We start from the raw sequence: 24,170 nt of genomic DNA, 5'->3' as shown, positions 1-24,170 counted from the left end.
AGAGCACATGGTCCTCAAAGATCCCCAGGGTATCACCAGTTTTCTTCATTTTTTTTCCTGCTTTTAACTGGTCTTTTTGTCTCTGTAGCTCTGCATCCCTCTTTGCCAGTTGGAACCCTCCCTTTCCCTTCTCCTGGATTCCTTTTTCTCTCTTTTTTTTCCTTAAGATGCCATCAACTTCTCCTGCCTTGTGTGTTCTCCTTCTGATCCCACCAGTGCTTTTTTGGGATTGCCATCCCTGCCCCATGGAGAAGTGGGAGGTAAAGGGGTGGAGTGAGGTCGTGGGTTGCTTTGGCAGACCTGCCCCTCTCTCTGGTTGTGTTTTCTCTGCTTGGCTTTCCAGAGGACAAATGCAAACTGGTGCAGGTGCACTGTGAGATTGAGAAGAGAACACCAGTTTGGGAATAAATGCACTCAGCCTTTTGGGGCTTCCTCTTTGTGGTGCAAGAGCAGGAGGTCAGTGGAAAGGAAAAGTCCCTGAGGTGTTTCTCGTGCCTTTAGTGAGGAACTGAACGTGGAGAGTTTTGTTTGGAAATACCGTGGTTTTTAGGGAGGAGAAATCTGTTGGTCACTCGTGGTTTAACCATCAGTTGTGTCTGCTTTGGGTCGTGTGTCTCCATGGTGAATTGTTGTTAATTGATTTATTAGTTTAAAATCATTTTGAAAATAGGACTCAGACCTTAAAACTAAACTTCCTTTGTAGTTCTGTTTACTGAAACAGAGATGTGCCTTAGGCTGTGCACCCGAGGTGCTCAGAGAGGTGGGAAATCTGTGTTTCACTTCCCTGAGGACACCAAGGAGGAATTGCTCTGTCTGTGGGGGTGTCAGTAACTCCACACTCGGCAGAAGGAATGTGTCACCCAGCAGATGTCATTACAATGAGAGACAAACTGGAGATATTTTGCTGCCAGGGGTAAAATCTCTCTCCTTCCTTCTTCTCTCTGGGATTTGGGCAAAGGGCCCCATTTCTGAGCGTGGAGAGCTCTCATTTCTGTGTCACAGTTGAGGCCCTGAGCCTGGCAAATCTGCCATGGTTTTCCTGCCTCATTCTGTCTCACTTGGACTGTGAATCCTTCTACGTCCCTGTCTCTAAATTAGGGTGTGTGTCTCAAGATCCTGCAGCATTTCTGCTGCTCTATACCAGGGCTTGATTCTCCAATCCGGCACCAGGCTTCAGGAGAATCCAGAGGATGCTCTGGAAAACAGAATAGATGATAGATAGATGATCCTGAAAAGTTAGAGAAAACATCAGGGAACAGGTGAGATTTTTATCTGTCAGTGAGGTTTTCGCTTCAGCATTTACATCCCAAGCTCTGCCTTGCTCTGTATTCCTTTATCTGTCACATGCTTTGAATGTTTTTCTTCCTGTAACTGACCTGAGCAGTGAAAAGACACCAATTGCCTCTTTCAGGTGTTTGTAAATATTAGAAAACTAGGAATATTTGCTATCCCAGTCAGTCTGGGCAGATCAATAGGAGCCCAGTCCTTCCCACCTGTGTTTGGGAGAGCAAAGTCTGCCCTGAGGATTGCAGGGAGTGGGACAGGGGCCCTGCTCCTGCAGCTCTGCAAACAGATCTGTGCACACAGGGCAGCTCTCAGCCTGGCAGGAGCTCAAAGTCTCAAAAATAAACCCAAAATTCCAGTGGGGAGGCGGGTAAAGGGGAGAGCCCAGAGTTTTCCATTGGGAAAACTGCAGGGAAAGCCTGTGCAGGAGGAGCTGGCTGAGGACCCGTGGTACATTGTGATGCTGCAAAGGGCCTTTGTGGGGAACTCTGAGCAGCTCTTGAGCTTCTGAAGAATAACCAGACATCACAAGACTGATAAGAAACCAGCCCTGGCTGGCCTCAGAGTGCTGTGTGTTTTCTTGGAGACCTCGTGGATACCACAGTGGAGGGGAAACTCAGCTGCTGGAAAGAGTAAAGTGTGCCCTGTAAAGACCAAGGGGAATGCCTCACTTTAGGGAGAGCATCAGAAACACCTTTCCCAGAGGTGGCAGCCTGAGCCTCCCTCAGCAGCAGCAATCACGTGAGCAGAGTTTAATGCACAAATCCAGGCCTGATGAATGAGCAAGGTGTTGAAGAGCCCTTTTCTCTGTAAATCAGCACATTCATCTTCTAAGTCCCAGTAACCATTTCATCAAATTATTTCTGGAGCGATATTAACTCCCTGCCTTTCAGGTATTTTTCATCCTGTCAGATTTTCCATGACTTTCAGTGTGTGGATTACCAGCCTGGCTCAGTTGCTGGGTTGTAGTGGCACTAAATTAGAAGTGAACCGTCGGTGCAAGTTCGTGTGATGATGAACTCGGATCCATTTTCCAGCCCAGATGGCTGGTGATTACTTTGAAGCATCTTCCTCTGCTTTTCATTCACTTTTAAAGGGAGAAAAAGGAAAAAGAAGCAAAATCTGAGCAACCAGAATGGGTTTAGAGGAGATGCTGTGGGACAGGTGGCCACTTTCTTTGCTGGTTTTTCATGTCAGCCCTGCTGTCAGTGGGGTCTAAACTCTCCCACACAAGCAGGGAGTGTGTTCCATTTATTCCAGTAGTTTTCCAGGAGCAATGTCCATCACAGAAGTCCATCAGTCATGCAACTGGATAAATTTTCCTTCCCCCTCTCCTCTGTGCCTCCTGCCAGCTCTGCTCCCTGTTTTCTGTGACCTGTTCTCTCCAAAACTCAACATTCCTCAGGTTTTGTGTTCTCAGACTTTCATGTCCTGTCCCATCCCCCAGCAATATTTACTTTAAGTTTCCCGTGGAGGGTTTGTTTGTGTGGAACAGGGAGATGTCACCATGGGGAGTGACCCTTTTGTCCCCATTTCCCCACGGATCCTCTCCCCCCACCTTGGCAGTGCCATCCTGTCCCGTCTCTGTTTGCAGTGCAGTTAATGTTTGCTGCCTCCAGCTCCAGGTCAGCTCTTCCCATTCACCTCTGCAGAGGCAGGTGGCTGGGGTGAGAACAGAACCATCCTGGTGGGGCTTTTTGGGGGTTCAATCCCATTTGGAGTTTCCAGCAAAGAGGGCCATTGAGTAAAGCAGCACAGGTGGCTGTAATCCCAGTTCTTTGTCCTTCACAGGTTACAGAATGGATTTTTCTTTATTATTCCCTCATCTTGGGGTGCAGATGGAGGCACTGCTTCCCTCTTGACAGTGCTGAATGGGAGAGCTGTGTGCTCCCTAGCAGCAGCAAGGATTTTTGGGGTGCTGCTGAGCAGACAGAGCTCGTCAGTGAGCAAACTGCACCCCTGGCTTGGAGTGGAGCAGTGCCTCAGCACCGGCTGGGCTGTTTGCTTGGTTGGTGTTTTTTGAAATCTGTGTGCCCAGTTTGGGAAGAATGAGGGGTTTATTTCAGTGTTTGCTCACAGCTGAGCAGATCTGGTGCCCTGCTGTGGGCATTTACCTGGGCACTTCCTCACCTGAGCAGGGAGATGGGGAGGCTGGGACTCAGGGCAGAGGGACACAGGGAGTGCCAGCACCCCCAGGCAATCTCCTGGATCTGCAGGGAGTTCATTTCCTGGAGGAAGCCCTCGGCCTTTATTTCCAAAGTGACCTGACTAATGAACGAATCCTAAAAAGCTTTATTTTTTGAGGGGAGAAAAGTGGGCTCAGAGATACACCCAGGAGTGGTGCAGCCCCTCAGATTTCTGCCCGTGTGGATCTCCCCTGGCTGGTTCCTCCCAGCCACATCCTTCAGCCCGGTCTCTCCTCGCTCCCCTCACGCCTCCCCCAGCACACTCTGTCCAGCAACTTTCCATTACAGGAAACATCTGCTGGGAGGCAGGGCCGAGCCTGGGTTACTGCAGGGCATTGGCCGGCAGAATTCCCCAGCCCCAGTAGCTCGAGGCATGTGCGAGTCATTTTGGGATCTTCCCCAGCTGCCCCTGCCCTGAGAAACACTGAGGCTGCCTCTGAGAGCAGAGAGGGACTGCAGGGCAGGCACTGAGGAGTAAGAATCGCTGCTTTTCTGCTTCCAAAGAGGGGGGAAAAGCTGAACTCTGAGCTGTTTGCCTTCCTGTTGGGTCCTGGAAGCCGCGTGAGTTGCAGCGGGGCTGGCGGCCGGAGCTGTTTGGGGTTGGAGCCGGCACTCGTGGCCATTGGCTGTGCTCGGGGGCAGCTCAGGTGCCCTGCACACACCTGCCAGGGCTGCTGCAGGGGATGCCCACAGCAAGAAGCTGCTGAGGCTGCAGCAGGAGAGCACAGAGGGTGCCCACCAGCACAATTACCCCGATGAGCCTCTTTGGGAAAAGTCCTCTGGAGGGCAAATCCTGGCTCAGATCCTCAGGGACCGCCTCAGATGAGCTGGATGTGGGCAGGAAAGCAGGGGAAGGCACCGAAACTCCTGCCAAGCTGCTGCACCTCTCTCGACTTTGGACATAAACAAGGAGCAGCGGGAGCAGGAAGAGCTGAGTTTGAGTGAGCTGTGCCAGTGCTGAGGGAAGGAGATGGATTCCCTGCTGGAGTGTGGCTCTCTCTGGGATCTTTTCCTGGATCAAGAGCTGCCATGGTTGCAGTGGGACCCGGAGGGACTTGTGGACTTCTCTCAAGGAAATGTCAGCCCTGGAGCAGATGAAATCCCAGCTGTGAGTGTCTCTAAACTGAACTGTTTGCACCCTGCCAGAGCTGCTGGGGCTGAGCAGAGCCTCTGTTAGGACAGGTTTTATCCAGGCTGTGTTGGAGGCCCCTCCACATGGAAACTCCTGCTGAGCTGGGCTGCACTGAGCCCCAAAGCTCAGCCCTGTTCCCTACTCTGTCCCTGTCCTGTCTGCTTGTTCCTGGAAATCTTGGGCTTGGGTTCTTGCTGGAGCCCTTCTCAGACCAAGATCTTTTCCAGATGTTCAGGCTGGGAGTTTGGTAAGTGAAATTCATATTTCTGTCATCTGCTGGTTGGCAGATTTTACTCAGGGTGAGATCCCTTCCTTCGGACCCACGGGGCTGGAGCAAGGCTCGGAAGTGCTGAGCTGATGCTGGAATATTTTTGTTTCCAGTCCATTGAGTTGGTGTGAGGAACAGGGAACGCTTTTGGGGGCGAGGGGTTGTCTGTGATTTGACAACCAGCATCGAATCTGCTGTGATTTGACAGCATTTGGCAGCTCTGTGAGGATAATTCTAAATAAACCCTGCATTCCTCCCACCCCTGTGACTCCACCACCATTCTCAAGCTGAAGCTGCCTTCTCTAATCTCAGATTTTTGGGGCCCTTGCTGGAAGGCTCCCACCTTTCTGCCTCGGGAAATCAGTGCCTCTGGAAGAGGATTGTTGGGAAGGAATGGAGATAGAGAGGGAAAAGGTGGTACTCCAGGTGGCTTCTTCTCCATTGGCAGGAGAAAGAGCACTGCAGATTGTCTGGGAGATGTGAACTTGCACCTGCCTCTGATCTGAAGCTCTGCCCTCAGAAGATGTTGTGGCTGTTGGGAGCAGCTGGCACGGGGTGTGGGAGGTGTGGGCAGTCACATCATGGCTCAATAACCCCAGAGAGAAGCCTGATCGTCCTCCAGCCGACAGCCCCATGTTCCGGAGCCCTTCCCTGAGGCCAGGACACAAAACAAGTGCAGGACACGGTTCAGTCCCTGGGAGAGTCTTTTCAGAGCCCCACTAAAGCGTCCTCACCATCCCAGCACATGGCTGTGTGTTTGTGTGGTGGGGAGAGGGGTGGGCATGGGGAATCCTGAGCTCTTGGTGACGGTGGTTGCTCGAACTTCTCTGGCAGGGCCGAATCACCCGTCTTTTCTGGGGTGAACCATCCGTCTTTTCTGGGGTGAATCACCCATTTTCTGGGGTGAATCACCCATTTTCTGGGGGAAATCACCCATTTTCTGGGGGAAATCACCCATCTTCTGGGGTAGCTGCGCCGTTCCTGAGGGTTGGCAGGGGACTGATGCATTGCGAGCAGAGCACACGCTGTACCTTGGACAGTGTAGGATTGCAGGGAGAGGGGATTCCTCTGCAGCCACAGCTTGTGCAGGCAGGGGTGCAGCTTTTCTACCCTGGACTTGCTCTTCCAAGTCAGGTTCTCCTCTTCCTCTCACTCCCTGCACTAAAGCCCAAACCCTCCCATCGCCGGGCTGCGATGGGAGCTCCTGGCCTCGCGCTCTGTAAGTGCATCTGATCCCCCTCCTCCTGTACCGAGGTGTTCCCGTTTCCCCACTCCGTGTCCCTGCCCTCCTGGCTGCCCCTCTCTTCACCAGCCCCTCTGTTCCTTGCAGGTGCTGAGTCCGACGTACAAACAGCGGAATGAGGATTTCAGGAAGCTTTTCAAGCAGCTCCCGGACACGGAGCGCCTCATCGTCGGTAAGGCCAGTGCTGTGCTTTGGGGAGGAAATCAGGAATCCATCCAGATTTTCCTTCTCCAGACATTGCCACTGAGGAACAAGGCTGTTCAGTCTGCCTGGAGCACATTTCTGATGGGTTTTGTGTTTTCTGATGGGTTTTCCTCGTTTGGTGAGGAATGACACCTCCCTTTTTCCCAATATCCCTGCTCACACATGGCTGCCCTTCCCAAACCTCATGTCCCAGCTGGTGAGATGCCTGGTGCATGGCATCTGCTCCCGTGTCTTACATAACTGGTGATCCCCTCCCGTGCCTCCTGCTGGTGAATGCTGCCCAGCCTGGCAGAGGGATGGAAATTGTTAGGGATGCTTAAACGGGGGGAGAAATGCCCAGTGACACCGGGAGGCAGAGAGGAGAAGACAGATGAAATCTGGAAATAGCACATGGCATGCTGCAGAGTGACCAGCTGATAAGGCAGGGTCATCAGTCAGGGAGAGAGATTGTCTGTGACGTGCCCTTGGGAGAAGAAAGCCCAGTGGACACAGCAGCAGCTGGGGCTCGGCTCCTGCTGGCCCTGCCTTTGCCTTGCTGTGTTGAGTGGCTTCTCCTCTCCATGCTGCTGCTCATCCTCACCTTTAGGCTGTCCCTCTTTTGGGGTTTGTGCTCCTCACTGACAACTGGTGTTCTCCCACAGATTACTCATGTGCTCTCCAACGAGACATTCTCCTGCAGGGCCGCCTCTACCTCTCCGAGAACTGGATCTGCTTCTACAGCAACATCTTCCGCTGGGAGACGCTGGTAAGGCTCTCCCTCTGCTGCCCTAAAGCTGGGCTTTGTGCTCAGGTTTGCTTTGGAAGGGCTCTTCTGTTGCTTTTCTCACCAGTTTCTCCCTTTCCTGGTGTTTTTCCCCTCCCTGGTGCAGCTGACAGTTCGCTTGAAGGACATCTGCTCCATGACCAAGGAAAAGACAGCACGGCTCATTCCCAATGCCATCCAAGTTTGCACTGACACTGAAAAGGTACCTCCCACACTGCTGGGGCTGCCCCTCTGTGGCTGGCAGGGGAGTTGGAGTGTGGGGTGGGATTTTTCCAAACTGGGGAAATACCCGGGGAAAAGAGCTGGGGCAGGGCTTGTGCTGAGCTGGGCTGAGGCTGGAGCTCAGGTGTGGGGTGTGGGGCCAGGTAAAGCATCCAGGTTGTACAGCAGCACATCTCTGGCAGAGCTGTTTCAGGGCTCACTCCCTGGCCTCTCCATGAGCTTCACTCTGTGCTGTGTGGATGGCTCAGTCCAGCTGGATGGTGACCCCAAACAGGCTTGTTGTGTTCTTCCCCTATTTTTTGGCTATTTCTGAACTGATTTTTCTCTCCCTCTCTCCCCATCCAGCACTTTTTTACTTCCTTTGGGGCTCGAGACAGGACGTACATGATGATGTTCAGACTCTGGCAGAATGCTTTGCTTGACAAGGTACAGAGAGACAACCTCAGAGCTGAGCTGGGATGGAAGGGGGTGATGGATGTGGGCAGGAGCATCACATCTGGCTGAAAAAGCACGTAGGGACAGCAAACACAAGTGTTCAGGCGGAGCAGGCTCGTGACTGCAGATGCAATTCCCTCTTTTTGCAGGGAATTCCGTGCTGTACACAGTTGGTGCCACTCTGCTGAGGAGTGGAATGGGGGTCTCAGGAGGGAATTTTTCGGAAGCCTGTGATTCCACAGTGAAGCAGCACTCAGGAAAGCAGTTCAAAAAGCAGCAGAAATAACTCACTGTGCAGGCAGAGCTCTCAGTCAGTCTGTGCTCCAGAAGTGTGGAGATGCAGACAGGGCAGAAAATGAGTGTTCAGGGCATCCCAAATCCAAGTGAGGGCAGTGGTGGGTGCAGGGTGCTCTGGGTAAGGGCTCAGTGGGTTGGGTTTTAAAATAAATTTGCTCCTTCTGTGCCAGAGGCCCTGTAAATCCTATATTTGATCCGAGTATCTGTTCCACAGTGTGTGGGGTATTTCTGGCCTCTGTGCAGCAGCAAGCCTGATGTTACAGTGCTCCCAGCATTTCGGGATGTCCTGGCTGGAGTTCAGGCCATGCTGGAACACTGGAGGAATGAAGCACCAGGAATACCCTGTCCTAAAAATTGGGGTAGGATTTAGGAGGAGAAGGGATCACCTTGCCTCGGGCAGGCTGTGCTGTTCCATAGGCTGTAAACTGAGCAGCCTTCTGAAGTTCCCAACGAAATTCAGTGCCCTTGGTCTCAAGGTGAAGGCAAAAGGGAACTGAGACAGGGATAAAGACAGGAAGCACTTCCAGAGCTCTTTTTCCAGATGTGGGGTCCGTGGCTGGCAGGAGAGGGGGGAGAAAGAACTGAGTCCAATTTTCCTGATAAGACATGGATGTGAGTTCATGTGTTGTGGGAAGGAGGTGGAACAGTCAGACATTCTTCTGGATGAAAGTTCCTCATTAGAGGCTTTTTTCCAATGCTTTTGGTTGCTGCTTTGGGGAGCCAGATGAAAAAATTCCTGCCTTATCCCGTGCAGTTACTATGGGAAGAAATTCGAGCCAGCAGCTCCGAAGTTCACCGGATTTGTTTCCCTTCATTACCAAGAAATCTTTGTCGTTGGTCATAAGTTTCTCATGGGTAAAAATCCCCTTTAATCCCTGTATCACATCTTTAAATCACAAGTTTTCCTGCCCCGTTTTTCAGAGCTCATGTCACAGTCATGTGGTGATCACTGACCTGTATCCCTAAAATCTGGGCTTTTTTCAATGCTCTGCATAATTCATTTTCTCTTTCCATCTGTAGTATATGCTTTTCACAGGGGTGTCCGGTGACACAAGCTCCTTTTGATTCCAAACTGCAGCAGGAAATGTTTTTCCTCGTTGCTGTTTGAGATCATTTTCCCTGCAGCTGGGATTGTTCAGGCAGCTTTAATTTAAACAAAATTGAAGGAGAAAAAAAGAACCTCGTAAGGTGTCGGGGCTTGGTGGAGCAGCAGACATTAAATGGAGGCACAGCAGAAGAGGAAATGCAGGTTTAGTGCTTTTATTTTTACATTCCAGCACTGTTTAGTGGGAAATCTCATCCATGTGCTGCTCTGGGTGTAGCTTTCTGGTACTTCTAGGTAACAGGAGATTATGGCATGGAAAAATAACAGTGTCAGGTTTTGGGGCAGAACGGGGGCTGGTGGTGGAGGGTTATTGGTGACAGGGCCTGTTGGTGCTCGATGGGGGCAATCTCTAGGCCAGAGATTAACGAAGTAAACTCCATAAAATGGAAATTCACAGAGCTGAGCCCATAGAAAGCCTCTCACCTCCCTGTATCAGAATCTCTCACTTCCCCTTTCAGGGCAAGGAATGCCCTCCTCCTCCTGGTAGTTCCAAACTTTCAGTGTATTCTAGCATTCTTGGGTGCAAACGGGTTGTGTTCTGTATTCCCTGTCTCAGCCTCTGTGTCCCAAGGAGCTCTGGCACTTTGTCCACCAGTGTTATGGGAACGAGCTGGGCCTGACCAGTGATGATGAAGACTATGTGCCTCCTGATGATGACTTCAACACCATGGGGTGAGTGGGGAGTGCTGAACGCTGCCAGGGAGGGAGGAAAGGTGGCCCCAGGAGAGCAGGGTGTGCTGCATGCCTCAGAGGGCTGCTTGTCCTGAGAGATTCTGGGGTCTGGCCAAGTGTTTGCTCTGAAATGGGTGATGCCCAAAAAGCTGGAAGTGTAGCATTTCCTTCTGGAGGCTGGGAGGGACTGGAATGCCTGCTGAACCAGCTGAGCAATTCTAGAAATGCCAAAGCATCCCAGTCACAAGGCCAGGCAGGGCTACATGGCCAGAAAATGCTGATGCTTGCCAGTGCCTGTGTAAACACCCAAAAAACTGGGGCTTGCTCTCCCCTGCACTGAGCCATTCCTGCTTCTGGACAGCCCTGAGACTTCATAGCAACGTTCTCACTTGCTCTGTGTGTGCAGCTGTAGCTGTTGTGAGAGGGGTAACCATAAAAACCTGTGTTCTCTGTGGCGTCCCAGCTACTGCGAAGAAATCCCCGTGGAGGAGAATGAAGTCAACGACAGCTCCTCCAAGAGCAGCATGGAGGCCAAGCCAGAAGCCAGCCCTCAGCTGCCAAAGAAATCTGTCACTGCCAGCACCCTGACCTCCACGGGCAGCAGCGAAGCCCCAGCCTCAGTGAGTTTTCTCCCTCCCCTGGCAGCAGGAATTCCTTTTCCCTGGGATCGTATGGGGTTTGTTTATCCTCCAGCTCCTCTTCCACTGCTGCTGACTTCAGTCCCTGCTCAGTGATGTTGTCACTGGGCCTCTCAGCAGCAAGAGCACTTTCTGTACTTCTGGATGAAAAGTCCTGGGGCATAAGGAGGTTATAAATGCTTCCCTACCTCCAGTTATTCCCTGGAGAACTGCGTGTGCCCTCCTGGTATTACGGCAGAGCAGACCTTGTGTAGATACCACCTCAGGTTCTTTTAGCTTATTCAGGAGCAGAACCAGTATTGGACAGTATTGTGCTTGTCTGAACAAAAATCCTTGTCGTGCCCAAAGTCTGAACACTGATTTTTGGAGAGGAGGTGTTACAAACGCTGTATGGCAAACATCCTCCTCTCTCTATTTAATTTCCAGGTATGTCAAGGCCAAATACTCTGAAATTGGCTCACAAATGTGAGGTTTTTTGAAATAAACCCCATCCCCAGGTGCTGATCTTGCCCTTGTTGTGCCCTGTGCTTGCTGCAGTTTGATGGAGTGCTCCCAGAGGAGGAGGAGGCAGTGGCAGAGAGTCCTGTGGAGAAAGACCTCGGCATTGCCAACATCATGGGAGAGAAGATCGACATCATTGGCCCTGTGAACTCCCCCTCCCTGGACTTCAATGACAACGAAGACATTCCCACGGAGCTCAGTGACTCCTCAGACACCCACGATGAAGGTTGGTGGGGAAAGACCCTTCCATCAGGGGTGTTTCCAGCCTTTTCCTGTGAGGGAATGGAGTGGCACCTACTGCAGTCCTTTTCTGGACTCTGGGAGTTCTGAAGACGCAAAGAATTCCCATTGTGGGCTGCAGGAGGTGAATGTGTTTAAATTTCAGGATGTCCCTAAAGTAAGCTGTGTAATTAATTACCCCTTCTGATCTTCCAACTCTTGCCCTGGGGTCAGTGCAAGAAGAGGGTTAGAAGTCCCTCCTTCGGGTTCCTTCTGAAATACCGAGGTCCTGGTGCTGTGGAAGCACATTCTCCATCATCCTGGAGGGTCACAGCTGGACCCTGAGGTCTCTTTGCCCACAGGGGAAGTCCAGGCCTTTTATGAGGACCTGAACGGGCGCCAGTACGTGAACGAGGTGTTCAACTTCAGCGTGGACAAGCTCTACGACCTGCTCTTCACCGACTCCCAGTTCCAGAGGGACTTCATGGAGCAGCGCCGCTTCTCGGGTGAGCTGCTGCTGCTGGAGCTCCCGCAGGGGCTGCAGGGGGAAGGGCTCTGCCTTGGAGGGGGAATTTTGCCTGGTTGGGTGACATTCTGAGCAGATTTTGGGACAGCGTGGTCTGTGCTGGCAGTAACCAAAAGCAGGCAGAGCCTGTGTGCCCATCTGGTTTCATTTTCTAACACTAGAATGGCTTTTTTAATGGAAAAACCAGATTTTCTTATTTTTTATCATCACCTGCGGCCTGAGCCTCAGTTCGAGGCTTAACAGTGTGAGGGAAAAGCTCTTCCAGCTCCCCCCTGACACTGGCACGGACAGAGCTGCACAGAGAATCCCTTGGCATGCCAGAGTCCTCCTCTCCCTGTGACTGTAGGTTTGCTGAAGGAGGTGGATCCCCAGCCTCTCCCTCTTTCCCTGCACTTGAAAGAGGGGAAAATAATCACATTAAGCACAGGAGCCCTTTGTTTCACACTCAGTTGAGCTCTAGAGCAGCCAAGGGGAAGGAAATACCATCCCCAGCTTGGCTGTATGGTTATGCCTTTCCCCAGGGGACTGACCAGAAGTCCCTCTCCAGTTACTTGACTGGAATATTGCTTTGTCCTCTCAGATATTATCTTTCACCCCTGGAAAAAGGAGGAAAATGGCAATCAGACCAGAGTGATCCTGTACACCATCACCCTCACCAACCCTCTGGCCCCCAAAACTGCCACAGTCACTGAGACCCAGGTAGGTGAAAGGGGAGCAGGGCTGGGGTCTTGGTAGAAACTGCTCTGAGAGATATTTTCTTCTCCTGAGCATGTTTTCGTTGTCCCTGTCCGTTTTCCTGGACACATTTCCTTGATTTAACTTGCTGCAGCCATGAATGGTTAATCTTGCACTGGATTGCAAGGAAATCACCAGAAATTTCCCAGCAAAAGCAGAGGAGTTTGTGAACAGGGCAGCACATTTTAACAACTGTTTTTCTCATCCACACCAGTGTTTTTTGAGCTGTGGTCAGCCCAGCAGATCTGACTCAAGGAAGTCAGATACTGCCTGGCCAGTCCTTCTCACAGCTCCACGGAGAGTTGTGGATTTTTTATGATGATGAGGACAGTGAGATGATCTGTTCAGAATGGTGAAAAAGGGAGCACCTGTAATGCACTGAGAGGAGCCAGGCTGGCTGTATCTAGCAGTGCTTGCGACTGGAGAGGGAGGAAAAGCCTCTTTCCATGGGCAGAGATGTGTTCCAGTGGCCAAGGGTAAATACTGAGAGTGGGCTTTAGGGATTGCTGAGCACCACATTTCAGGGAGAGAGGATCCCAGCAGCAAGGTGTAGCTTGTGAGGGTGGGAGGAAAGATGCTGGAGAGAAGGAAAGTGTGCAGGGAAGAGAAAGGAGAGGGGAGAGCAAAGGGATGAGCTAAGGGAACAGCACACTCACACAAACAAGTGAGATTGTGGCTTATTTAGTTCTGGGTTTGGGCTCAACCACCAAGGCACACCCTGTGTGTCCTCACTGCAGAGCTGAGTGGGAATAGGCTGCAGGAAAAGCCATGTTTTGTCCAGGGATCTGTGCTTAACTCTGTCTGCCTGTCCTCTGGGTGAGGTTTTCTCTGGAGCAAAGGAAAAAGCACACAGGAGCACTTAAAAGAGGAAAGTGATGTGTTTTTATGGTGTTCAGAATGACAGCATAATTTATGCTAGAAAAGATGCCTGCTCAAAGCAGGGCCTCCTCTGGTTTTAGCTCAGGTGGGTCCCTGACAAGGTATCAGAAGAGAGGTCACCCTTGGAAAGGTCCCAGCAGCCTGGTCCCCACATGGCACTGTGTGTGACACCTCTGCTGCAGAGTCCTGGGGCCTGAGCTGCTGGAACTGAATGCCCTTTCTAAAATGTGCCCATGGGAAGCATCTGGGTGAAACCTTTGGTTTCCTCAGCCTTTCCTTCGGGGTGAGCTGTTCACAGCAGAGCTGGGGCAGGGGCGGGGGGGTGTCTCCTGTTTGCAAAGTGCTGCTGAAGGTGCCAATCGCTCAGAGCCGTGTCCTGACCACACTCAAAGCTGCCTTGCACGCTGTTTTTCCTGCAGACAATGTACAAAGCCAGCCAGGAGAGCGAGTGCTATGTCATAGATGCAGAGGTGCTAACTCACGACGTCCCCTACCACGATTATTTCTACACCATTAACCGCTACACGTTGACTCGTGTTGCCAGAAACAAAAGCCGACTCAGGTACCTCTCCTGGGGGGTGAATGATGAGCAAAAGGCACCTTTGGGAAGGAGTTTTGCTGTTTGGGGGTGGTAGGAGGGGCTTTGTCCTGTTGCTTGGACACTGCTGTCACAAGGATTTTCACCTGCTGGGGTGACATCGAGCAAACATCAGGTGCAGAGGAGTTACAGCTGCATCAGGGAGAGGATTTACAGACTTTTCTTGCCTCTTTCTTGGATGCAGGGGTTTGCAGAGCCTGTTATCCCATGCAGCCTGTGATAAGCTACAGGATGAACTTCCTGGGACTGTGCCTGGGGGGAGAAGCAGAGGAACTGGGTACTGGGAAGAGCTATATCCATGTGACTCTGTGTGACTTCAGTAATGATAATCCAAATGTCTGCCAAATGTCTCTCTTGGGAGAGGCTCTTCCTGCCTTTGGAAGGACTTTTCCAGCAGTGCTTCTCCTCTGGAAACATGAGGGGCTGAGACCATTCCAGAAATAACAGTGTGCATGATTATTTCCTGGATTTACACTGGCAGAGATTGGGAACTGACATCACCCCCGGAAGCAAAACCAGGGGAATGACCGTCCTTTGTCTCCTCACAGGGTTTCCACAGAATTACGCTACAGGAAACAGCCTTGGGGGCTGGTGAAATCCTTCATTGAGAAGAATTTTTGGAGCGGCCTGGAAGATTATTTCCGTCATTTGGGTAAGAGTGGCAATGACAGCGGCACTTGTGTTTCCCTGGGAGTGGGCAGCATGATCCAGCCTTGGGGTGGCTTATAGAAGGGGCTACCATGGCATTTGTTGGTTTTGCCTGCTGGAATGAATCAGGCCATCAAGTCCTGCTCTCCGTCAGGCAGTGTGGTTTGGCAGAAGGTGTGAGGAATGTGGCACACAAACCTCTCAAACCCTGCCAACCTCTTTGGCCCAGCAGAGGGGTTAAACCTCTCTCTCTGCAAAGCCACGCCTCTTAACGCTCCCCCTTGGTGCTGCAGAGAGCGAGCTGACCAAAACAGAGAGCACGTACCTGGCTGAGGTGCACAGACAATCCCCCAAAGAGAAGGTGAGCAAGCAATCCACGGTGCGCCGGCGGAAACGCGCCCATGCGCACCTGCGGGTGCCACACCTGGAGGAGGTGCTCAGCCCCGTCACCACCCCCACGGATGAGGAGGTTGCCCATCGAATCAAGCACGTGGCAGGTGAGCAGCTGCAGACCCCACAGCCTTGGGGATGGGGACAAATGGGGGCTTTGTCACAGAGGGTGGATGGCAGGAGGCGCGGGGAGGATGTGTTGGGGTGAGATGGAGGGGTGGGTAGAGGATCAGGGGTTGCCCCTTCCCTATTTCCCAATCCCAAATGCATCCCATCTCCTCAGGTTCCACTCAGACACGGCACATCCCTGAGGAGAGCCCCAGTGGCTTCCACCTGCAGAGTGTCTCCAAGCTGCTCCTTGTCATCAGCTTTGTGTAAGTGATGATTTTTTCTGCTTTCCTTCCCGGTCAGCCTTAAACATCTTTGGTTTGTCTGTGTTCCTGGAGTTCTGGGCTCCCTTCTCTCCTTTCCCCTCAGTTTTTCCCTTGTTTTAACCAAACATGGGCTTTGCAGACCTGTTCTGGGAGTCCTAGAGGCAGGTCTGGGACCTGGCTGGGACAGTGATGATCAGGACAGAGGCAGCTGTGCAAGAAGAGAGGAGTCAATACCTACAAGAGAAGAAATCCACCAAATACCAGGGGTTTATTTTTTATTTCAGGGATGCAGTTCAGAGATTTTCAATGGCGTATAGAAACTGTGTGCATGGGGGTAATTTAAAATAAGGGATTTAATTGCTGACAAACGAGCTGCTATCATGGACAATGACTCTGCAAAGCTCTCTGGGAATCACTGGGCTACCACAACAGGGCTCAGTGTCTGGTCTGGCAAAACCTTTCCATGTCTGGTCCTGGGCAGTGATTTTGAAAAGAGGCACAGTCAGAAAGCAGCTGAGATGCTTTCTGCACAATATGTAAAGAAACACCTGAAGCACGAGAGGTTGGTGTGAGTTCCTTAGCTCAGCAGCAGGAGCTCCTTGGTTTGGGTGTCTTTCCTGGCACGCCTTTCAGGATTGGTAGTCTTGGACTGGGATGTGTGCTCCAAGCGAGCTGGGAATGGGTCCCTCACATCCCTGTGGCTCAGTTTAATACCTAAATTCAGTGTATTTACTGTTCCTCTGCCCTGGGGCTGACAGCAGGCTTCACGTAGTGCTGCAGTGCTTGCTGGGCAGGTGCTGTGGAGCAGAACAGCCTAAAGCACTGATCCAGGCTTTTCTGACTTGGGCTCAGCTTTTCCTGAAGCTCCACCCAGCTTTCAGAGAGGTGGGGAGGAGCTGGGATTTAGGGACTGAAATGACAGTTCAAGCTGAGCTCCTTCCAGTGTTTCCTGGTCCCAGAGGGGACACACAGGTTTGCAGCAGCACCCAGCCAGTGATAAATGAGGTGGTGTAAGGCACTGTCAGGATGAGAACATAGCAAGAAGGTGCAGAAGCTTTATGCCGGTGTCTCCTGATGGCTTCACTTGGGTCACAGAGCCCTCTGTGGTATTTCCAGAATACTCCTCTGGCCAGTTGCCATCCGCCTGACTGAACTGGCCATAGTGGGCCATTCTTCCAGCAAAATAGCAGCACTATTCAGAGCCAGGCACCAGCCTGGCATTTTGGAATCTGCTCCTGGGGAGGGGTGGAAATGCCTGCGTGTGGTGGGGGGGCGAGAGGAGCGGTGCAGGAGCTGGGCAGGGCACGGCCGGGGTGTGTTCCCAGTGCCTGGGGGTGGGAATGGGGAGGGCTGGATGTGAACACGTGTGGGGGGTGTGTGTCACACAGTGCCTGCATGGCCACCTGCTGTCCCCAGGAGCTCAGCTGTGCTCAGGGAACTTCACCACCAGTGCAGGCACACGGATCCCTGTCTGTCCTTCCTGCCTCTCCTCCCGCTGCTCCTTTCTCCTGCCCCCTGCGCTGTCTGAGCCTCCTCCTCTCAGCCCAGTTCGTGTCAGTCTGTTTCTAACCTGCAGCTGCTCCGTCTTTTCTCTTCCCTGCTCCCATTAGGATCTGTTTCAGGTACTGTCTCTCTCTTTTTTTACCTCTTTACTCTCCCATTTCCTTCCCTTTCTCTGCATTCAGCGCATCCACTCACCCAGCCTGTTCCGTCTGAGCTGCCATCCCCGTCTCTCTGTCTGTCTGTCCTCACACATTTCTTCCACGAGGTGAAGTTTTGGGTGCTCACTCAGATTAAATCCCCACTCACAGCATGGACTGGGCCTCAGACACCTTCCCAAAGCGCCCTGGGTGTTGTCCCAGGTGTTCCTGGCTGCAATGAGCTGTGAAATGCTCCTAAACTGGCTGTTTGCTTGCTTTCCTTGCAGTCTGGTGCTGCTGGTCATTCTCAACATGATGCTGTTCTACAAACTCTGGATGTTGGAATACACCACGCAGACGCTCACGGCGTGGCAGGGCCTGAGGCTGCAGGAGAGGTACAGCCACGCCTGCTGGGGCTTTCCTTGTTTCTCTTGGATGTCAGAGGCTTTCCCGGCACACCAGAGCTCTGGGCTCTCATTTTTGTGTAAAACAGGCGAAGCTGAAGGGCCGTGAGCATTTCCACTGCAGTTCAAGAGCAGAGTTAAGGCCACTCTGCTTCTTCCCAGCACCCCGTGGAACAGAGGATGCTCTGTGAATAAATGTTGAGCGATTTTGGGCCAAGGTGGTTACTTTCCCATCCTTTGATGGCCAAACTTCCCTGTGTATGGAAAGTAGAGTCTTAGAATGATCCCTTTGTGCTCAGAGGAGAATTTGGGCCTGTGACACGCACACTGTTAGGTTTGTGTTTTGGAAGGTGTGGGTCCAGATATCAGCAGTGTGTCCTGCCTGAATGGTCTCTGGTCTATTTTTAGAGGTTGAGAACATCCTGATTCCACTTTTGTGAGGTGTTTTTGTCCCCTTGTGTCCCTTTTTTGGAGTCCCAGTTGTTCCCTTGCTACACTGGGTTTGACTTTAGGCATCCATAGCCATGTGCTACCACTGTATTAAAAGTTTTTGCTTTATTTGTGCTACTTCTCCTCCTTAAGAGAGGCAATTATTACTTCCCCACAGATTGATACTTTAAGAGGTTATAGACACTTTAAGTGATTTTATCTTTCTCTGTTGCTCTTGGTGTTTATTCAGACTACTACAATGGTATTTAATACAGAACTTACGTCCTGTTTGCACAGCGTCATGTGCGAGTGCTGGAATTATGTGGGTGGCTCCACATGGGTAATTTTTGTGTTGCAGCCACAATTGCTGTGGAAGCATCTGAAGCCATCCAAGCACCTGGAATGCTTCCATCTGTCCTGATTCCACTCGCCTCAGTTCTGTTCTGGGGCCTTAAATGGTCCTGAAGGGAAGGGCTTGATACCTGCACATACCTGCCATGGAAAAGAGAGCCAGTGCAGCTATTCCTCACAATAAAGAGAAATCTCTGTACAAACTATGTGATTTTATGACTCTTGCCTGTGTTTTCCTGGCAGGTTACCCCAGTCTCAGACAGAATGGGCCCAGTTGCTGGAGTCCCAGCAGAAGTACCACGACTCAGAGCTGCAGAAATGGCGTGAGATCATCAAATCCTCGGTGATGCTTCTGGACCAGGTGAGGCTGCACGGCTCCAGGCAGGGCTGTGGCCAGGGGGTCACTGTGTCCTCCCAGTCCTGCTCCCCATCCTTCAGCATTTCCTGCTTCCACCACAGTCCCTCAGCTGTGTCAGCTCCTTTAGATCCATCTCCTGGTGGTGGTGGGTACCACAAGGGTTGTCACGGGGTGCCACAGCTGCCCTCTCACGTCAGAGGGATCTGTGAATGTCAAGGAGAGAACCCTGCAGAGCCAAAAATCTTGTATTGGCACATTTGGTATCTAATCTCTGTCATCCCAGTTTGGAGAGCAAACTGCTTTTACCTGAACCCTGGATTTACATGCAGCTTTCGTGGAGGAAGGGAACACAAAGCCTGGAATTTCGGGATGTGCTGAGAACATAGTCCAGAAATGAGAGCTGCTGCCTCATAAACCCCTAAATGAGAGCTGCTCTCCCCTAAGGAGAGAGAACTCCCTGTACCCTGCTCACCCCTTCTCTTGGAGAATTCTCAGTCCCCATTTGTGCACCCCAGCCCCGACTCCCTGCTCCCAAACCCACAATTCTGCCATCGATACTTCACAGGGAAAAAGGAAATCCCCAAATTCTCTCCTCTAGGGTAGCACCACCTCTTGTCTTGCAGATGAAGGATTCACTGATAAATCTCCAGAATGGCATCGGGTCCCGGGACTTCGGGTCAGATCCAGAGGAGAAACGGAAACGTTTCCATTAACAGGCAGGAATGCAGGAGGCCAGAGGACGGTGTGCAATATGTGTAAATAGGATATATAAATATATATATATAAATATATATATATATACAGATATAAATATATATATTATATACAGATTTTAAGAGAAAAAAAAAAAAAGAAAAAAAGCCTAAAGAGGGGAAGGAGTGACCTCCAACACTGGCTGAACTGGAGCGTCTCTGGGAGCGTGGGGGGTGTGTGTGTGTGTGGGAGGGCTGTGCTCTCCCAGCACTGAGGTGTGCTTAGGGCCGTGCCCAGCCCTGCTCCCTGGGCCCGTGCACTGCTCCTCTGTAATATTCCTGGCTGTCTGTCTGTCTGTTTCGTTTTTGTTGTCTCAAAGGGAAGCATCAGCGTGAGTGCCCCCACCCTGTCCCCATCCCCTCCCTGTGCGTGCAGGTCCCTGTTCACTCTATTTATCTCTCAAAGGGGACACTGTCAGCTCCCTCACCTCGCTGGCTTCAGGGCACAGAGGTTTTGGCAATTGCAGTCAATCCCTTGCAAAACTGCTTTGGAGAGGAGGGGGAGTTGCTGTGGGTCTGTGGAGAGCAGATCCCCCTGGCAGGTCCCTCCTGGGAGCAGCAGTTTGCTGTCAGGGCGGCCAGCTTGGCTCGGAGCAGAGCACAGAGCGTGGCCAAGCTGCAGTCTCTTCCACAGACACTGATTTGCTGTCGTGGATGCTGCACGGAGAGGAGTGTCTGGCCCCAAGGTGTGTGGGAGGAGGAGAGCCACGCCTGTGACAGTGTCCCCTTTAGCTGTCCTCTGCTTTCTCTGTGCTTGGGCCCCTGCCCCTGAGCCACCCCTGTGCTGCAGGTCTGCATCGGTGCTGGAATCACCACGGTGGGAGGACCCAAATCTAAAACAGAAAACCAAAATTAGGATTGGTTTGCAACCACTCCCACTACCCAGCTCAGTACATCTGTCTCCTCTTCGTTCACCCAGCCCTTGTCTTGTAAAATCTGTGGGAAAACGGGGAAGGACAAGAGCTTCCTTTCCTTGCCTGGGATAAATTTACATAATTGTATCTATGCAGCAACAGCCATCACTGTGGATATTTACATGACTGCATCTGTAGAGCAACGAGGCTTCCAGAAATCCAGGAGAGGTCAGGAAGGGTCACAGGGACCAAGAGGGGAAAGGCAAAAGGGACCGTCAGAGGGTGGCAGGACAGAGCTGGGTGTGAGGCACCTGTGGGGTGTCTCCCATCAGCTGGGTTGTGAAGCCCTGAGAATCACCAGGTGGTAGAGCTGCACTCAGAAAAAGCCAGTGTGCATTTTCTGTTGTTCTGGGGATAATTCCAGACTCCATTAGCAGCCAGATGAGGAAGGAGGGGCAGCTTGGCTGTGCTGTGCAGTGCACAAACTCCACAGGGACTGTGGGGTTGGGATGCAGGCTGCTGCTTAAGAGTGTTTAAGAAATGCTCTGGCCTCTTACCCAGCCAGGTAGATTAGGGGAATGTGAGGCCCTCTGTGTCCAACACTGGGATTTTTCCATCTTCTGACTGGCAGGAGGGAGGCAGCTGCACATTCCCAGTTTGGAAATGGTGCAGTTGTAGCTCCTTCAGGGAGTGCCAGGGTCAACAATTGGTCTCACACCATTCTGTACCATAGAATGTCCTCAGTGGAGTCTGAGGAAAACCCTCTCAAGCTCCCACTTTGCAATTAGGGGAAGGTATGGATGCAGGAAGAAGCTGCTGATTTCTCCCAGGCTGCCTGCAGTCTCCATGACCGAGTGCTAAACATATGCCCCATGCAGGAGTCACATTTGCAGGAGCATGGATGAAACCAGGTTATCAAAAAGACATTTCAGACTGTGAAAGCAAGGTCCACTTGGGGAAAACCAGAGAGTAATGTGTATTTATGACTATTTATTTAATTTAATGCTGCTGACTACTGTACTGCTCCCTGACTTTTTTTCCAGGGAGGCTGCTGTGCAATGAAATTGAGGTGCTAGGGCCTGGGAAGGGCTTTCTGTGGCTCGTTTTCCCCGCTGTGACTTGTCAGACTGTCCCAGAGTCCCCTTTCCCCCATTAGTCAGTCCCACAATTACTAAGCACACAAAATTCCCCTGCTGCTGGAATTTCTCTCTTCTGGAATTTAATTTCAAGCACCAAGCAGGACGAGACAGAGGAAGGAAGCCCTGGGATTCATCCTGCCCATGCCAGGAAAGAGAAAGGAAAGGGGAACCTGGCACGTGGGGGCTCCTCTGCCTGGCTGGGAGGGGTTTGGACATGGGTGGATGGAGACAGAGCAATCAGCCAGGGTCACAGATCAGTGCTGCTGATCAGCATGGGTTGCTCACCAATGTCACATCCTCTTTGTCAGGGAGGCAAGGAACCCTTTTTCTCATCCTGCATGCTTTCTCCTGTGCAGATTTCCAGCTGCAGGCTCGGGATGTTCCCTCAGGCTGGGCCCCAGGGACAGAACTGCAAAAGCTCTGTTAAATTAATGTCAGGCCAAGCAGCTGTAGCAATCTCAACACTAATATTTGTTCTGCACATTAAACTGGGTTTTTAACAGGTTTCACACCAATCCTGACACCCAGCAATGTGAAATGTGTCATTAGGAGCACAAGGCTGGTGGACACCAGCCAGAACCTGGTGCTGCAGTGTCCTTCACACTGAGGGAGGTTTCTCTTGGAGGCCTTAGGGTTTTGGCTTTCCCAGTTATTTCTTTTTCCCACTTGGCAGCCAGTCTGGCTTGGAGTTGGATGGTGTCTTGGTTTGAAAGACAGGTGTCTGCTGAGGAAGGCAGGAGCCTGCCTTAGAATGGAAAATGTAATCCCCTTCTTTCCTAATATACTATGATTTTGATATTAAGGGGGCTTTCAGGCAAAGCTATGGGAAAATAGGAATAACAGTTCTTTACTAATATACATTTTATATATATAAGTAAGGCAGGCAAACAGCAACAACTCTGGCAGTAACAACACGCAGCAGCAGAACCAGCGCTGTTCTCGGCTCTCGGGCACTCTGCCCTCGGTGCAGTCGCGCTCGCAGCCGGCAGGGGCTGGGATGGTGTCGCGATCCGCTGATACAAGCCAGGGTCGTGATGGTTCGTTTCTTGATCTCAGAGTGCAAAAGGACACAAGGGATTTCGGTCTTAATGAGAACAGTGCACCTTTATTAAGTGCCCACAACACGGTTCCCCGCGGCTGCAGGGGCGCGCTCCGAAATGTAAAAAAAAACCAAAAAAACCCAAAAGAAGGAGTTTTATTGGTATGCATCCTACAGAAGTGGTTACAAGAAATGACCTTGCACTAATCTATCAAAGGAAACATGGAACAGGAGGCAGCCAGCTACGAATAGGATCACCTCTTCTTGAAGCCGTACTTTTTCCTTTCATAGAAAAGATCTGTCTTGGAACTGCCCAGGTTGACGATCTTGGGGCACCCATCTCTGTCCTTCTCCTGCACGGTGCACTCCCTGCAGTAGTAGGCGTCGGACACGCCGGGTCCCCCGCAGATAACGCAGCGGCCCTGGTAGGAGCCGTAGTTGCACTCGTCACAGATGCGCACCAGGCTGCAGGGCCGCACATACGAGTCGCAGATCACGCACTTGCCGTCGCATTTTTCACAGAGCCTGCCGATCGCCACGCCCGCCTGCTTGCGGCAGAAGATGAGGTCCGGGTGATGCTTGGCCATGGCGAGGCGGTACCCGGCCGGCGCTGCTGCTGCTGCTGCGGACGAGCGAAGGTGCGGGGCAGGGAAAGGCGGGGTCCCGGGTTTTATCCCTGAGGCAGCCCAGCAGATGGTGAGAAAGTCTGTGGTTCGCTGAAGGAGGGTGCTAAAGCAGGGTCCCGATGCAGCGGCCGCTCCAGCGAGCAGCGCTCCGCTCGCGGTAGAAGGAAGGCGGGAGCCTGCAGCGGTGATGGATTCTCCCCGCAGCGAACGCAGCTTCTTTCTCCTCTGAACGCCGAGAGAGCAAGTGGGCTAGGAGCTGTAGTCCACCCCTTTTATCCAGATCCAATCTCGCGGCATCTCTGTCCTAGCCGAGAAAACCGCAGGGAATAGGAAGGTGGCGAGCTGGGCCACTCCCCCTGTGGCCAGGTCTTTTGTCTTTCTTAAGTGTCCAGTAATTAACGTTATCTTAGCAACGTATTGCTGCTGGGGGCGTGTATGGGAAAAAATTATCTGAGAAAAGTAAAACAAAAAGACAACTCCTAAAACCACAACAGCTGGGATGCACAATCTTTTATTGCCTCTTAATCTCCCGCAGTAGTAATAGAAAGGAGAAAAGGAAGGGCTTTAAGGCACTAACGGTGAGGGTTTAAACAAAACCTGGGAGTGTTTCACTCCTCTGGAGAGCTGGGATAGAAATCAGCTGCCCCTGCTCAGTCCCAGCTGACAGGTTAATTCCTTCTGGGGCCAGACAATTTTGGATTACATTTCCTGGAGGGATCACTCACACTTTCTAGGAGTGAGAGGCCTGAGTGATGTTACAGAGGGTGGTGCCTCCCTCAGCACTCACAGCCAAGCTTGGCTTTCACCATCTGGCTTTTGTTTCTCCCCTTGCTCACCTGTGCCAGAAATGCCACTGGACTCTTGTCACAGCAGGTGCATTTCCCCTCCCAGTCTGATCCTTCCACCTGCACATCTGCTGGGGTTTGATTTGCAGGGTCTGAACAACGACAGAAACAGGGATTTTTTTTAAAAAAAGGGCATTTCTCCAGCCGAGCATGCAAAATAACGCCAACGGCTTGTAGCCTAATTCCTGCCAATGAAGATGCTTCCTGTTGGGAGGAGGGGGAGCAGGAGGCTCTGATCCACCAGGTTGTGACATCCTCACTGATCTTATCTTGGTGCAACCTCACCTCTGATCAAAACACACCCTCCAGGACTTATTTTAGAGCAGTTCTGGCAGCTGGGTTGAGTGGATTTGGGTCCTGAATAGCTGATGGGCAACCAGGCGTTCCCAGAGCAGATACCAGAGGGATCTAGAG

General features: G+C 51.8%; 1 protein-coding gene and 1 pseudogene across 15 annotated transcripts in view; one reads left to right on the top strand and one right to left on the bottom strand.

Annotated features, from left to right (window-relative positions):
- The window catches only part of GRAMD1B (GRAM domain containing 1B), an 84,388-nt gene extending 63,323 nt beyond the window's left edge, over positions 1-21,065 (top strand). For 13 of the 15 annotated variants that reach the window (XM_032133892.1, XM_032133894.1, XM_032133895.1 and 10 more), the window contains 17 exons: positions 6,201-6,285; positions 6,959-7,062; positions 7,187-7,282; positions 7,648-7,728; positions 9,696-9,811; positions 10,275-10,431; positions 10,987-11,176; positions 11,532-11,675; positions 12,276-12,394; positions 13,729-13,871; positions 14,456-14,559; positions 14,849-15,052; positions 15,229-15,319; positions 16,930-16,941; positions 17,247-17,354; positions 18,387-18,504; positions 19,125-21,065. In XM_032133892.1, the coding sequence (XP_031989783.1) occupies positions 6,201-6,285; positions 6,959-7,062; positions 7,187-7,282; positions 7,648-7,728; positions 9,696-9,811; positions 10,275-10,431; positions 10,987-11,176; positions 11,532-11,675; positions 12,276-12,394; positions 13,729-13,871; positions 14,456-14,559; positions 14,849-15,052; positions 15,229-15,319; positions 16,930-16,941; positions 17,247-17,354; positions 18,387-18,504; positions 19,125-19,214 (1,962 nt within the window). In that variant the 3' untranslated portion in view covers positions 19,215-21,065. The remainder of the gene's footprint in view (positions 1-6,200; positions 6,286-6,958; positions 7,063-7,186; positions 7,283-7,647; positions 7,729-9,695; positions 9,812-10,274; positions 10,432-10,986; positions 11,177-11,531; positions 11,676-12,275; positions 12,395-13,728; positions 13,872-14,455; positions 14,560-14,848; positions 15,053-15,228; positions 15,320-16,929; positions 16,942-17,246; positions 17,355-18,386; positions 18,505-19,124) is intronic. The other 2 variants (XM_032133893.1, XM_032133897.1) reach the window with 1 other exon arrangement.
- A 1,309-nt stretch (positions 21,066-22,374) lies between these two features.
- On the bottom strand, positions 22,375-23,485 carry LOC116455717 (annotated as a pseudogene).
- Between the last annotated feature and the right edge of the window lie 685 nt (positions 23,486-24,170).

The sequence above is a fragment of the Corvus moneduloides genome, chromosome 25 (genome assembly GCF_009650955.1).
Source record: "Corvus moneduloides isolate bCorMon1 chromosome 25, bCorMon1.pri, whole genome shotgun sequence".
NCBI lineage: Eukaryota > Metazoa > Chordata > Aves > Passeriformes > Corvidae > Corvus > Corvus moneduloides.
This window is presented reverse-complemented; position numbering and strand designations above follow the sequence as displayed.